Genomic DNA, 16,697 nt, shown 5'->3' with positions numbered 1-16,697 from the left:
ATTCTTTTAAAGCATTATTTTTAAACTTGATACAAGTTAACTGCATAAACTGAAAAGAAGAAAAATCTGGCATTATAAAGCGTAAGTTGCAGTATGAGTTCAGTATTTTATGAGGTCGAGGGTTACTTGAATAAGAAACCCATCAAAAACAAATAGCCATTTGTGAGGCAGTAATTGAAAGGCTTAATATGATTAAACTATTCTGCTACTTCTATGCCAAGATGTATAGTATATTATCTATTGTTATATCACCACTGCCTGTGCAACTCCAAAGTATTACATAGGCAATAAAACAACAAATAGTACATCTTTCAACCATAAACACCAAAAATAAATCTGAGTTTTGATTTTTCTGTAGTCTGAAAGTAGCGCTATATCATAGCTTTTTTCTTGGCACTTCCAGATAAATTTAGTATTATTACCCTGTTATGTCTATTATTCAGTGGGTGGCATAAGGGGATAACTAGAAACAGGTTACTGAATATTCCTCAATCTCCAGCTCAGAGACCCAGTTTTAAGTTTTACTTAGTCCAGATTTCAAAGAAAAAGAAACCATTGCAAGGAGGTAATGAATTTAAGTATATATATTAAAAAAAACCCCCACCACTAAAAATATGTTCTTCAATAATATTTTAGATTTGAATGTTTAGTACAGTCCTACATAAACAGACAGATCATGCTAGTTTTACTGAAAAGACTAGAAATTGGAAACTAATGTTTTATGTTTGCTTCCATAACTAAAAAATGGTTCAATTGCTTTATAGTGAATCAGTTTACTAATGGTATGCTGCTAATAATTCAGATGCTTTCATTACTTATAACAAATAAAATCTACTTGGTAAAGAGCTTGAATTTGAAATATTAATAATGTAATGTTTCAACTGTCCTCTCACCAAAGAAATCACCTCCTTACAAGATGGAGCACTAACAACAATTTTAAAAAAACTTAACAACACAAAGTGTTTTATACATTGCTCCGGAAAACAGGGAAAGATGCAATGCTGCCTACTGCAATACTGTTTTGGAGAGGGATCAAATCCTTGAGACTTCAAATGAATAAGTATTTGCACATTGTACAGCAATTTACTCAACATGCAGTGAAGAGTGCCACCAGCCGCACTGTTTTATAAGACCAGTTGCAGACAGATTAATGGAAAGGGCAGTGTCATCATCATGTCAGTCAGACCACAGGCAGTGCAGTAGGAATTGGAGAGGGTAAGTAGAGATCAGCCATATAAAATGGCTGTAGATGATTTACAAGCAATACAACATCCTGCTTCTAAAGATGTCTATTCCATGGGAGCAGAAATTACTTCATATTAAAAAAATCCCAGTCCAGCTGGTAGTGTACCAGCTTGATGTTTGCCAGCTAGAAAGCATGAATCTGCAAAAGGACTTGACAACATCTGAAGAAGAGTATACTGAAAAGTCAACAACGCTTATAAAAAATCAAGATTGAACAGTGACATCTGTCACAGAAAACAAAAAACCATTTCCTTTGTTTCTTTCACAAGAGTTTAAATGCATTAACAGTATTTATCAGTAAAAAGAAGGTATAAATTAAATCACCTGGGTTTAGATTAAAGACAAGCATGGACAAACAAGTACAACTGGATCCTATAAAAAAAAATCCACTGTCCAGTGGTCTGATTAGATCTTAGCTGCTCTTGTGGGAGGCATGAGAGCAATTCTCATTGAGAGAGAATTTTCATTGAATACTCATTAAAAGAGCTCATTTCATACAAAACATGTGCAAGACCATAATGCTTCTACTAGGATTTGAATACTTAGTTTTTAAATAAAAGTTGACATATCTGACTTCTCTGAATTTTACCAGAACTGTTAAACAAAACACAAAGTTCCTTCTCTTTTAGCCTTGTCTGTTTTTATGGACACAGTATATGAAGACAAAAAGCCAATGAAGCTACATTTGAAGTTATACTGTTCTAGTTACATAGCCCAGACACTCACAAAGCATATATATATATATATAAACCAATCCTTATTTCTGTGAACACTTTGTCACTTACTTTGCCCAATGAATTTTCTAATCTAAAGGACAAACATGAACAGTTCAATAATTTTCTTTTCAGTATCCAGAGTATATGATTGATCAGCTAAGTTGTTTGGTTTGCCTTCTTCGCTGGATGACATTTTAAAGCATGTCAGTAACAGACAGATAATCAAATAAACAGCAACACTCATGTTTGTGCACAAATACCCTGAATAATGTGCAGCTTCTCATTCTCTATTTTCTTTTCACTACAAACATTCAGAGATATTAAGTTTATTATCAGTTATGCAGTTAATTCATGCTTGATATAGCAGTGTAAAAATGGTACTGGATTGCACTTTACATATCAACTACACCTTAGTCTGCAAGCAAGAACATCTCAGCCTGTATCACATGAAAACATAAAGTGACATTATTATTAAAATGGCTGCCCAAAAATGCACAGCTGAAGCAAAAGGAGAAATACAATGTCTTGTTAATGTGCTATCCAATACTGTTATGTCTTGTTAAGCTCTTCTAATGTCTTGATGGGCTAAAAAGAAGTAAAATCGCTTGGTAAAAAAATTTTATTCATAGAGCAGTCCATCTACCTATAACCAGTACCAATAGGCAAAACACTCAGCACAAGAGAAGCAAATTTTAAGGGAAAAAAACCCAAATTTTATGGTCGTACACTTTGGTATTAGTACATACTTAGCACTTACACTTTGAAAGACACTGCGACACCACAATGATGTAGACCACGCCCTGTCTGATACAGACAAATCTGGAACATTTTGAACCTAGTTTGTGCTTAAAGCTGATAATATGAAGAAGAAGAAAACAGCAAGGAGAAAAATTAGCAGAGACATCAAAAAGACAGACAAAAAAAATATCCCTTTGCCTACAATTGCCAGCATTAATATATTTTACAGCCATGATCTAGGCCACCTTCCTGCAGAAGGAAGCTAGTGCAAAGATGTTGGGGTCAAACCTAGAGTGACATGGTTCACTGAATGACCAAACAGAGGTCTACATATTTCCTTTATGGCTGCTGGCACCAGTTTTGGCCTAGAAGCCTCTAATGAACAAAGAGAGCTCTGATCCCTTCTGGAGCCATTCATATGTGATTAAGATCCAACAATGCAGCACTTTGATCCACTGAGTTACAGAAAGATTGGATGTTTCCTGAAGAAGTCATTTCGGGTGAAAAGGAAAGAGAAGAGAAGAAAAGAAGAAAATTTTCCTGATCAGGTCAAACTTACTGAGACAGCACTCTTCTCACATTTGACATTCATTGTATTCTCTTGAGATTTTTGAAGCTTTGGAAAGATGACAGATGACTGAGGTAAGGAAAAGAGGAGTGAACTGTGGCATCAGTGTCTCAAACTCAAAGAATAAATTTAACTTTTTGAAGATGGAATAAGATTCATTTTCAAGAGAAGGAAATTGAGGTAATGCAAGGCATATTGCAACAAAGGAGGACATGCAACAACTACAGCAAACTGGATGGCATCTTTCATAGACATGTTTGAAAAGCTTGCAGCACCATAGTCAAAAATACATGCTTCTTCATGCTGATGTAGCTGAAAACAGCAGGAGATATATGGGCAAGTCTATAAAAAAAAAATCTCAGAGAATGAACACCTGGTTTCTTTAAAGTAATCTTTCTATCTTGACACCAATATACTTCACATAACCCAAGAGAATTAAAGGCCTGTTTGAAGTTAGAAGAGCATGTTCTTGACATACCATTTGGAGGAGTATTTAGGTTTTTTCAACAGACGTAAGTATTAAGCACAGGTGATGGATTCAGATCCACAGGAATGAACGGAGGCTGGAATGTCTAGACAACCAGGAAAGCATAACACAGGTGTGACAACTCTGCTTGACTATCACATTCCAACATTTTCAGTATAAACTAAATAACTTCCATCATCTGTTGATATAAAAGCAGAAGAGGAAAAACATATTTGGCTTTGTCTACTACAAATGTCTACTCCTAATAATTTATTTTGGAACCTAACTCTCCTGTTCATATTTGGGTTGGATGCTTCTAAGTCCACCTGGGAATGGCTCAGCTCTCTGGCTATCCAGGACAACAGTTCTTAGTTCAGAAAACACTTCAAGTTATTTGTCACTGGTATAGTCAGACAGCTCATACTTGAATACTTTTCATGTGGGTGTCCTAGTGGATAGCAGGTGATTTTTTTCTCAAAAAGAAAATCTTCATAGTTTAAATTTAAACTCTAACTTCTTGAATTTTTTGCTAAGGTATGTGTTCTATGATTCCTCGTGTACAAAACAAGCAAAGCACACTATCTTTCCCTAGATGATTTCTAAAAACCAATGATGCAGAGCTGCACTGACAGCCAACTACCAAAACCAGGGAAGCTGAGGTGAAAGCAAAGGGAATCAACAATGTGGTAATCCTAAAAGTAAAATCTAAAGAAGATTTGCCACCACTTTTGTACCATGAACGATAATACCACCTTCTATAAACAACTCCATTTATAGTGCTATAATGCCAGATGCATATTAAACAAATCTTGAACTATTGTGCACAGTACACATGGAAGGTTAATATGCTCCTCAAAACAGTATCACTAAAAAAACACATATGAAAAAAGCATTTTCCATCTCTAACAGATTGAGTTTACCTATTTTACCTAGGTACAGTTTACCTATTTTGGAGTTGAAGTTATGGAAAAGTTTTACTTTTCCTGATGCCTTAGGATTTTAGCTTTTATATTTTCCTACATTTGTAATCCTGTAATTCTTTAGTGTGTAACTCTAAACTCCAGATTCAGTGTTAACTACTGTCTTCACATTTTGGTCAGGCAAAACAATTCCTCTCTAGGCCTGGGAATCAAGGACACCTCACTGTCTCAGACCCCAAGAAATGTAAACAAAAATGAGCTGGGGGGAGGGGAGCAAACTTGGGGTAAATGACTTCATTACCTGAAGCTGTAATTGGAGATTAACCCCCAATATGCAAATGGACTGAACTTAAAAAAGTGAGAAAAACTGTGACCCATCATCCATTTTTGGGTGGGCTCTGTCTGCCCTAAATGTACCTGAAGGCACATTTACGACAGACAATACATTAAGTATTACTGCTTTTTATTCTCTTCATTTTGTCTGGCCTCTGATTTTCCATAAGCCTGAAAAGGCATCATTCCTATCACACACCTGCAGTATAGCATGTTCAGCAGACAGCTGATCAGCAAAATCTTCAGTAATTAATGTTTGATTACTCCTGTCATAATTTCTTCTGCTTCACAGAAGATAATCTCTAATTAATCATTTAATTTTAATCAACTAATTAAAAATGTATTAGAGACCATTTGCTATTACAAATCCATGAAAAGGAGACACTTTAACAAATCCATTAGACAAGTACATATACAATTTTTGGAACTATAGGACTGTAGAAAAAAATGAATCTCTTTTGAAAAACTGGCAGTGGACTGACCTATGAATTAGCAGAGGGGCAGGAGTCTGGACAACAGCACTCTCCCATGACATTTACAAAGCTGCAGTTCATCAGTTTCACTGCTAAGAGCAGAGCTTGTTCTGACAAACCAAAACAACTTATTGACCCTACTTATAATTAACAACAAAGGCATAAATTTTAATGGCAAGTAAGTAGTTAAGCCAGTTGCTAACTGCTGCCAACCTGCAACTGGACGCAACAACACACCTGTGCTTTCAAAACTTCCTACAGCCACATACAGCTGAGATGTTTGGCAGCCTAAGGGTGACTGCTCTTCTTCACCTTTAGGAGTTTTCCACTTTCCAAAGCTGCCTGTACTGCAAAAGTACCCCACATATAATTGTGTCACAATTTTCATTATTTTCCATATAGTCTCTACCTTGGAAAGTCTTTTTTGTTCTTTTCTATTGACTGAGGAATTGGTTTTTTGACATTAGCTTCCAAACAAAGAAAAAAGCACTAAACTAAAGGTTGTTATAACAGATTATGATAATCAAAAATTGCATACAGAGTACCGCTATTGTAACCCCTAAAGAAGCTGAGTTATGCCCAACTTCTTGAAGAGGCTTTCTCACAAAGCCCTCTAACTTTTTTCCTCATTTAAGTTCAAAGTAAAATACCTAGCAACCTTTTGACTGAACTTGTTTAAAATACATGTGGCAAAGTAGAGCTTTCACTTGCAGAGCTGCCAGCCCACCTTTGGCTGCCAGTGACAACCAAATACTCAGCTGCAGCTACGCTGAAGGATGAGAATTTGGTGTATCAACAGCAGTCAAATAGGAAAAAGTTTACTCCCAGGCTCCATAGCTAAATGACCACCATTTTAGCTTTGATTGGCCACCTGGAATAAGGGGGCAAGTTTTCTCAGCATTCACTAGCCATGAGCAAAGTCTACTTTATTTCCTATCCAAATTTAACTGTAGCAGTAGAGTGGTCCATGTTAGTCAGGGACAAAGGTAAATGCTGCAGGACTGAAGCCCTATACAAATGCTGGAGTCACAAAGGGTGACTAGAGCTCCATTTGTGGGCTGACATTAAAATCAAGTCAAGTATGCCCAACATAAATGAAAGAGAGCTAAGAGGTCTACACCATTGTGCAGTTGTGGGATTTTTTTTGTTGTTGTTTTTTTTTGGTTGGTTGGTTTGGGTTTTTGGGGGGTTTTTTGTTTGGGTTTTTTTTGGGGGGGTTGTTTCTTTTGGGACTTTTTGTTGGGAATTTTTAAGTGCAGGTGGGTTGTTTATTTGGGGGATATTTTTTCTTTTTATTTGGTTAGGTTTTTTGATTGGTTGGTTGATTGAGGTTTTTTTCTCATTTTCTTGTTTCCATAATTCAGCTCAAAAGAGAACCCAGGAAGGTAGGAATAGAAGAAATGGTGAAGGAGATAGACAGCAAAAGAAATATATATTCCTTTAGAAACAGAGAAGGAGACACAGAACTCAAATCAGAAAGCTCAGATCATTATTAGTTTTAGATTAATTTTGTTTACTAGAAATTGCAAGAGGTCAGTATGAGCCATTATTGCATAAAAACTCCATCACAGCTACTCATTTCTCTCCAGTGTTTCCCATTCATTTCAGCTGAAATCTTTCATTCCATAAAGTCCGTATTTTGGGTCATAATCCTGGGTTTTAAAAATTAATTTTTTAAATAGTACTGAGATATTAAAGGAACACCACACTACTCCCTGTCTTTCAGACCAACCTGAATCTGGAAAAGTTTCAATGTGAGTGGTGTTTTTATAATTCATGCTTACTCATTAATGCAAGTACCAACTGAAAACCACTTTACCATTCACTTTACTCTAGTTCAACAGTACCACTGACAAATGCATATAATCACCATGATATACCTTAAAAGTATGGCTAATAAAACAATATGGTAACATTTACCATCCTCATACCCAGTTACAATATCTAATATTCAGCTAAAAGAACACCTAGATAGATAATCATATATATCATATAGAGAGAGAAGGTAAAAGATTTGAACTATGTCTCCAATAAATTAAAATTCAGATCTTGGAGTGTTTTTTAACATAAACATAACTGTTGAGCACTGTGAGTTCAGCAAATTTGGTTTCTCTACATCTGTATCACTTGGTTTCATTCTTAGGGGGCCCACATCTAAATGATGCCCACTACTTTGGGCATCATTTAAGGAGGCATAAACAGGCTTTAGAATTGACACAAATTACAATAGGGATACCAGCTCTCTTTCTCAAAAATACGATTGAATTCTTAAAGACTTTTGTGCAAGAATACTATCTCATGCCCAAGATATTAATGAAGGAAATGTCATCTATCCCCAAGAGCTTTACTGTTTTCCCAGTTTTGCAGATGGAAAGTGGAAAGATTACAATACTAAAATGGCAAGTTACTTCACCAAGTGTTTGATTACCAGTTTTGAGCAGTCCCACTCAAATGGGTAAATACTTCACTTCTGACTTGCAAGCAATTTTTTTTCAATTTTTCCCAGCCACCCCCGTCCCAAGTATGTTGGAATAAGCTCAGCCAGGTAATGGCTAGCCAGAAGAAAAACAACATTTCTTTTTAGGAACTCACACCAGCTCAGACTTGTTCTTTTCTGAGTCTGTGCCTTGGAGAAGTTCAGGAAACTTGTCATTCCTACACAAAAACTGCCTCCTAAAATAGACTCACTCACAAACAGGCTCTGGCAGCACCTGGATCTGGCACATCTTATGACCCTAGAAGGGGAATGACACAGGTGAGTTGGTGAGGAGCTACAACATGCTTTTGCGTTTTCCTTAGTACCCCTTGTCTTTAGGGAAAACATGGAGCATTATTAGTGCTTATCACCTAGCTATTTAATCAATTCCTTACAGAGGAGTGAATGCATCCAAATTTGCACTCAGTTAGCCAGCCAAAAGTTACACTGACAGGGAGGGAACACCAGAAAAAGGTGTAGAGGGTTGGTTTCCTCGGAGGACAAAGGAGGACCTATCTCTCTTTAGATCATCTCTTTAGATGAACAGAATGGCCTGGGCTGGAAGGCGCCTTAAAGATCATGTACTTATAGCCACCTTGCCACGGGGACAGATGCCATCCACTAGCCCAGGGTGCTCAGAGCTCCATCCAATCTGGCCTTGAACATTTGTGGATCATTCACAACTTGTCTGATCAACCTGTTCCAGTGCTCCACTGTCCTCACAGTAAAGAATTTCTTCCTAATACCTATTCTAAATCTACTCTTTTCTCAGTTTAAAGTCATTCTATCTTGTCCTGTCACCACCTTGTAAAATTACGTTGTAAAATGTCCCTCTCCATCTTTCTTTAGGCTCCCTTCAGGGACTGAAAGGACACAATTTGATGACTTCATTTCCAGACTGAAAAATCCCAATTCTTTTAACTTTCCACATAATAGACATGTTCCAGCCCTCCAATCACCTTGATGGCCTCCTCTGGACCTTCTCTAACTAGCTGGTGTCCTTCTTATTTTGAGGATTCCAGAGCTGGATCCAGCACTGCAGGTGGGGTCCCATGAAGGCACAGCAGAGGGGCAGAATCCCCTCCCTGCCCTGCTGCCCACACTGCTCTGGATGCAGCCCAGGACACGTTTGGCTCTCTGGGCTGTGAGTGCCATGGCAGGGCATGTGCAGCCTCTCACCCACAGCACCCCAAGTCCTTCTGGGCAGGGCTGCTCTGGGGCTGTTCATACCCAGCACGTGCTGATCCCGGTGCAGCACCAGCACTTGGTCTTATTAAATATCATCAGATTCCCATGGGCCAACTTTTTGAGCTTGTCCAGATCAAATGTTCGAAAGCAAAAAATTACAGTAATTTAGAATTATAAAAAAATTAGGATTTTTAAAATTAAGTTCTTTCCCAGTATTTACTACTAAAATGAATTTTACATTGCAAACACAGTAAGCTTTCTCATCTACGTGTCTCAACTTTTTTGCATAATTATGATATGTTCATATTAAGTGGTTTTTTTTTTTTTCCTTTCAGGTAAGTTTGAACCCAAAAATTCAGTGGGTTTAAAATGGAGTAAAACTAAGTATATATAAATAATATTTTGTTATTTTGTTAGCAAATCTATCTCTTATTTTTATGGATAAATTTTTGCATAAAGAATGGCAGTACATTGAACAAATTTTTGCCATTTCCTCACATTAACAGTTATATTATGAAATCCAGTGCTACATATATGTTACAAACATAGCTGTTCAAATGATAGCTGAGACTTCTGCTTGGCATGAAGCCAAGGAGACTAGATTCTAAAGCCCATTAACAGTGCATCATGACTGGGAATTAAAGACTCTTGTGGAACCATAAACTGTCTAGAAAGAAAATGAGAAAAATAATAAAATTTGATCAGAGGGTTTATATATTTTTATTAGTGCCTGGCAGCAGACTAGTAATAGACCATTTAAATGTGTACAGCAATATAACTATACTGTGTCAGATGCACAGTGCTGAAAAAGTCTGCAGACAGTAGAGTATTCATACTCTAGACAGTAGAGTAATAATAATAATAAAAAAAAAAATCAACCAACCAACCATCTAAAAAACTACAAAAAAAAAACCCAAACAAAGCCTCAACCCCTCCAAACCTGACTAGACTTCACACAGCTCTTATCTGTATTTATCAAGGCAATATTCTCTGGAGCATGGAGATTTTCTAAAGGAATCAAAACCAAATGTTTCCAGACTATCCATGTCAATAATTACATTGCAAGCACGGCTGGGAAACTAGAATTCACACATTAAAATCCCAATCTAAAACACTCAAAACATAACTACCCCACCAAACTCTGTTTAAATAAGGTAAAAATAGCTGTTTGATTCACAGCAAATTTGCACAGTCCAGAAGATGAATGCTTCAAGGTAGAACTACCTCTCTGTCAGTGGCTGCAAAATGTAATATTCTCTAGTACAGCTGGCCCATTAGTCAAGAATTTCATAGCAAGTCTCAGGAATAAAATACTACTTTCTTCCTAACAGAATATAAAATGAATATAGAGTAATATTTAAGTTAGATTTTATGTTTCCTAAAACACTCAAGCCCTGAGAAGCCAGATTTTTTGGTTGCAAAGTCCTGTGTTTAAATACCAAAAGGACTGTATTTAGAAAACCAAGGATGTTTAAGAAATTCCAGGATCTTTTTTTGGCTTTCCCATTTAAGTTTAGTGACACTACAAACCTAATATTAATTCATTTTAGTTACCAACACATTTGAGAAGTTTGTGGACGTAGAGTTAATGAACACAACTGAAGATTCTCCAAGTAAATACAAACAGAAAGTCAGAACTTTAGCTGATTATGGAAACATTAACGGTAGGTTTTTGTTGTCCTCCTCGCCCACTAAAATGGTCTTACTGTTTACTTGTTAAGATATTTATATATATTTATACAGAATTTAAAGATAGAAAGCAAAAAACTTCAAAGAAAAAAGGAGAAAATAAACATGGCTTGTTTATCCCACTTCATTCTTTCCCCTCTCCCCCCCAGTCAAGTGCCTTTCCTGTGCTTACCTTGTTCTGATCTTTCAAATCCACCCAACTGGACAAGAACCATCTGCTGCAGCACCACAGCCCACAAGGCCAGGAATAGCATGGAGAACCATAGCATCACTTAGCCCACAGCCTGTTTTCTCACGACTGCTGAAAACATGTCCAACAGCCAGGTCATACTGCCTTCCATCTCCCACAGAACAGATTGCAGTGACTCAGGATCCTTCTGGGTCAGAAGTCTGCTGGGCCAACCTGCTGCTGCCGTACACAGAACTAATTCACCCTCTCACAGCCACTCCACCAAGCCTTTTTTCAAATCATTTCAATGTATTCTGGCAGACAGCTATGACAAGTAAATGCCTTTTAGCAGCAGACTGAAATGAAGCTTTGGGGCATTCAATGAAAACAGATGTGCAATTCAGTTTAACACTGGACAACTTGTTTTTCTTAACATGCTTTTTTTAAAATGATGCTTCACCAAACTACAGCAAGTGTTGTAGTGGTATCACATTTTCTCTGCATTCTGGAGGACCTCTTAGAACTATACCTGGGGTCCTAACACCCTGCTGTGCAAAACCAGTGCTTATTTTAGTGATTTGATTAACCCAGTCTAGGTCAGTAAAGCTTGCACACATTCATGTTAGTTGACTCCACAAGTTGACTATAAAAATGATACAGAGAATTGGAGGGGGTCACTGCCAGAGAAAAAAGAACTTCAAAGAATAAAAATTTATAAACTCCACAACAGACAAATTCAGATGGAATTATAATGTATGCTTCTTTTTTGTTTCCTGCTTACTATGTAGTAGAACTTACATTGGCAATTAAATCATAGTAAGATGTATGTTATGTACTGAGCTTCCCTTACATTCTCCTCATCCTCTCCCTAAACACACAAACCAAGAAGACACAGAAATTAACCAAACAGCAAAAAGTCCAAACAACTCCTAAAATAGAAGCCACTTGCTTGAAAAAGATTCAGGTACCATCTGAAGTCAACAGAGGAACTTTCCTATTTGAAACAACTGAGACGTGAAATCTTCATACAGAAACACAGCTATATTAAGCAAGATAAATAGCATTGTCTTTCCTTGCTGTAATTCTTCACTGCTCACCACAGCCTTATACACTCTGATAATAATCCACTGACAGCAGAATGAAAAATGCATTGAGAGCCTCTGATATAAAGCAACATCGTGACTACCTAATTAGTACCATAAATATTACATATTTTTCCAATTAAAAATACAAACATTAGTTCTATAAAACTTTTGGATTACATTAAACCAAGTTTGAGATACACAAATTGAAGTACAGGAACAGTGAAATGCCTTGTTTCCCTACTTTGAAAAATATCTTAAAAGTCGATATAAAATTCTGGAAGATCACAGCAAGACTGATTTCAATATGGTATAGCAATAATGATAGCTTAAAAACCAGTAAAAGAAGGCAAGAAAAAAAACCCAAGGAAATTATTTCCCCAAGCAACTGTGATGTCTGCAAAAGGACAGAATGAAAGTGATTGGTAGCACCAAGACAAGTAATAAATCTATACAGTCTGTGAAGGTACTATGCTCCGTGCACCTCCACTGAAAATTGCAAATTACTTTCAGTAGTGCTTTTATACTCCTGAAAGGTGTTGAAGTAGTTTCAAACACAAAAGTATTTAAAAAAACAGTCCCAACTTTGCTGGCTGCTTCTCTGAGCCTTTTGCTGTTGACAGATGTTTCCTTAATAGCTATAGCAAAGATGATTTGCAGGAAAGATGAAGACTTGACGCTTTCCTAGATGCTCTGTACACAAATTTCAGGAAAGGTGGGAAAAGCTCTTCATCTGGGACAAATCTCCTTTCTGAGGAGAAAAGCACAGTGGAAGTTCTACCTTCAGGCAATGATGTTCTTTTTCCCACCCAGAGATCTGTGGCTCTTAAACACTACAAGTTACATGGCTCTTTACTGACAGCAGCCTTCTCCTGTCAAAGGTAAAAATAATCAGGTGCTAATGAAAAAAGTGAAATGTACTTAGAAACCAACCAGATACCACGGGTCACAAAGTAAGAAACTTGTAGGCAATGGGCTGAAAGCCAGAAAGAAGCACTACTAATCTGTTTGCTGTAGCTGCTGCCTCTTTCTGCTTCTCCCACTGGAGAATCAGAATGATACTTTGTCCACGCCAGGACTACTGAGGCATGCAGAAAGGTAAAGCACAACTCAGTCAGAGACTGAAAGCAGACAGCTACTGTGCTACCAAGCAATTATTTCTGGATACTGGCTTTCTGTATCTCCAGGCAGGCATCTCAAGCTCAAAGAAGCTCATTCTCTCTTTTAAAAGCTCTGTTGCTCCAAAAGAGATATTGTGGAAAAGACTGCTGAGTCTCAGTAACCACCAGCAATGCTGTGATAATGAAGGAAGAACTGTTCACAAACACCGTGTCCTCTCCTGCTCCCTGTGAGGGCAACTTCAAGTTCAGCTGTAACCATTCACAAGAGACGCTCTGCCAGGTTAGGCTTGCTTACGGACTGCTCATGCAACAGCAGTATGACTGAGTGCAAAACCTCCCAACTGAGAATAAAGAGCTCTTAAGCAAAAAGAGAGAAATGTCAACCTGAAGAGGCTGGGCTTTTCCTAGTGAGAATACCCCCATGGAAATTCCTCTGAATCTAATAAACAAGACTAAGAGGTTTTTTAACTAAGAATTCAGAGACTCATTCAAATTATCTGCACAGAAAAAAAAAAAAAAATCAAAAAAACCAACAAAACACAAATGAACACATATAGAAAGTTCATGAAAAGAATACCAGCTGTGAATGAACAAATCAACTCTTGCACAAAACCTATCTACAGAAATAAAAGATCAGCATTTTTATTAATTTTAAGACCCAGAGATTCATAGTTTTATTTGTTAAAATTCATCGCATTTTACAGCACTTTCCAGAGTCAACGTGCCTACTAAGTCTTTCATGGTCAATATTTACCACAGAAAAGTTATCTCAAGCTGGGTATCAAGAGAAGAGAACTGAGAGAAACACAAAAGAGCCACGAAAAAACACTAGGTTTCAATGACCTATTTGGCACTAGACAAACAAAATCTATGATAAGGGCAGTCTGATAGAGAAGCCTTCAATTACTACAACCACATAGTTCTTTGTGTGTTGCCTTGCACATCCTCCCAACTGCATCCTATTTCTTTCTTAAAGGATTACCAGCAAATTAAAAAGAACCAGGATTAAATAGAATGCTAAGTAAAATTTTAAGCACACGCTGAACTTCAAATATTTAAAATGTACCACTTATACATAAAAAGAATTGAAGATATTTAAGGACCAGAGATAGGACCCTTATAATCTTTAAAAGTAAGTCCTTGTTTAAGAGCTTTACAGAATCAAGGCTTAAACACTAATAAATATTCTTAATGGCTGATTCCTAAAAGAACCCTGGCTGAATCTTACTCTTTTGCCTTACCACCAATGTAAGCAAATGCAAAATATCTGCATGTGCTTCAGACTGTCTGACGGCCAATTTTTGTCTCCCCATACTTGGTACTAAGCTCTGTGAAGCACATTTTTCACAAAGACATTGCAGAAGAATCTGTAGAAAAAAGTTTAACAGCCAACAATGTCAAGAGCACAATATCACAGGACTGACATTAACATTTCACCAATACGGAATGCCAAAAATAATCAGGAATTAATTTAGGCTTGATTTGTCAAATGAGATGCTTACAGTTACATTCCTAACCCAGGAATGCTGATTTGAATGCTGACTTTGAATGCTGACTTAGTTTTCAGAGGTGTTGAGAATTTGCAAAGTTCAGGGTTTAGACCTTGAACATCACACCATTTGTTGAAGTACCTAAATATTAATTATGTAACATAACTGGAGGTTAGGCTGAACTGGTTCAAAATTTTGTTGATGAGAAAATGAAAATTAGTCACTCCTTTATTCCAATGAAACAACCAACAGAAGCACCAAAAATCCTGTGGTGACTGTGGTTTTATAGCAGTATGCAACCACAGCGCTGCAGCTACATGAAACCAAATCACAGTAGCTAGAAAGACACTTTCAAAATTGTTTTCTACAGGTAGTTTTCAACCTGGAAACAGAAAGAAATAGCACTGATGCTCTTTGTTGTACCCAATTTTGAATCATTTCTTGGGAAGTAGATTGTAAATCATTTGGGCAGAGAACACATTTCCATAGATGGCCACAGCTGAAATGCATCCACACAAAAACTAAAAATAAAACAGAATTATGCATCAAACTAACATAACTGTTATCTATTACAAAGTGCAAAAAGAATGCAGCTCACATTGAACATAAACCACAGCATGCTCAGAACGAAGACCACACTAACCTACATGCAACCAACTGAAAATGTAAAATCAATTACAACTTAAAAAAAGTATGACACAAAAGTCACCAGCATGCACTGTGTGGCAGGAGTCCATACAGACTTCAGTTAATCTGGTCACTGTCCTTTGTTGCTGATGACAAAGATTAGCAGAGAAACAGAAATTTACAGAGGGAAACGTGCCTGAGGCATAAGCCCTCTCTCCCACATACCAACAAGATTCTATCTCATGTACTTACTGGCAGCCAGGCACACAGGGCAGAACCTTAGTACAGGTTCCAAAAAGGCAAATTAACTGTTTCTCAAAATAAGTAATTTAAAATAAGAACAACTAGAAGAGAGAAAAATTATTTCTATGAAAGAGAGAAATTCTCTTCAATGCGGCATCACTGGCCACTAAAATCACCCACCAATAATCATCTATATCTGACAAAGTATGATTCTGTAATCAAATGCAATTGCAGCAGGATGGAAGAGGATATAGAGGCAGCAATATCTCCCCCTTAAAAACAACAATAATAATGTAGCTGCAGTAGGCATGTTCTCAGACATTTTTTCTTTACATTTATCTATATATTAGAAAGTCCAAACCCTTTCACTTTACTTAAAAAAAAAGAATGTTTTTCTCCTTCATATGCAAATGCTCATCTACATAAAAACAAATTCTCATAGAGCTGAAAGGGAAAATTCTCTCCTCCTACAATTTCCTTTTTCACCCCAAATGTCATATTATACATAACAGCAAGTTACACATATGTATAGAGTAATAAATGACTTCATACACTGTTGCATCAGAAGACACATGGAATGTTTGTAGTAGTCCTAATAAAATGCCATTTTTAGGATAGCCCACATACTTGAGCATTTGCTTCACTTTCATCTGCCAAAATATGTAATAGGATGAGTGTTTGGTGCTTAGAACTATTTTTTGATTCTTATTTGTATCTGGAATTACAAAACATTTTATTGGAAGAAAATTTACTTCAAAATATAACTTATGGAGAAGCAACTTCAGTGTTTTCACTATATCTGTCTCCTGCTTCCTCTTACACAAGCCATACACAACATATGACAAATGGATATAGCTCAACGAAGGAAAATTAGGCATCTAAAACCAAATACAACCACATCAGACTGATCTAGTTAAACAAGAATGCATGCTGCAAATTTTGTCTCCCCAACTAGTATTTTTGGTGTATAAATTTCCATCAATGCAATGATCTACCTACTCATGAACACGGGTCCTTTAAAAGGATTTCCCACAGACAAAATACAACCAAACTGTGAAACTAGCTGCCACAGAGTGCTATGGATGCCAGAAGCACAAATGCATTCAATAATTAACTTGAGACATTCATGGAAGCAGCATTCTTTTAGGTGGAA

At 36.9% G+C, this 16,697-nt stretch overlaps 1 protein-coding gene across 7 annotated transcripts in view; it reads right to left on the bottom strand.

Annotated features, from left to right (window-relative positions):
• The window catches only part of ARL15 (ADP ribosylation factor like GTPase 15), a 225,823-nt gene that overhangs the window by 14,649 nt on the left and 194,477 nt on the right, over positions 1-16,697 (bottom strand). The window contains exon 7 of one of the 7 annotated variants that reach the window (XM_059873227.1): positions 3,746-3,839. The exons of the other annotated variants lie outside the window; for them this stretch is intronic. Within the exon in view, the coding sequence (XP_059729210.1) occupies positions 3,771-3,839 (69 nt within the window). The 3' untranslated portion in view covers positions 3,746-3,770. The remainder of the gene's footprint in view (positions 1-3,745; positions 3,840-16,697) is intronic. 7 annotated transcript variants of the gene reach the window in all.

The sequence above is a fragment of the Haemorhous mexicanus genome, chromosome Z (genome assembly GCF_027477595.1).
Source record: "Haemorhous mexicanus isolate bHaeMex1 chromosome Z, bHaeMex1.pri, whole genome shotgun sequence".
In the NCBI taxonomy this organism is placed as follows: domain Eukaryota; kingdom Metazoa; phylum Chordata; class Aves; order Passeriformes; family Fringillidae; genus Haemorhous; species Haemorhous mexicanus.
The sequence above is the reverse complement of the archived record's forward strand: the minus strand, read 5'-3'. Positions and strand labels throughout refer to the sequence as shown.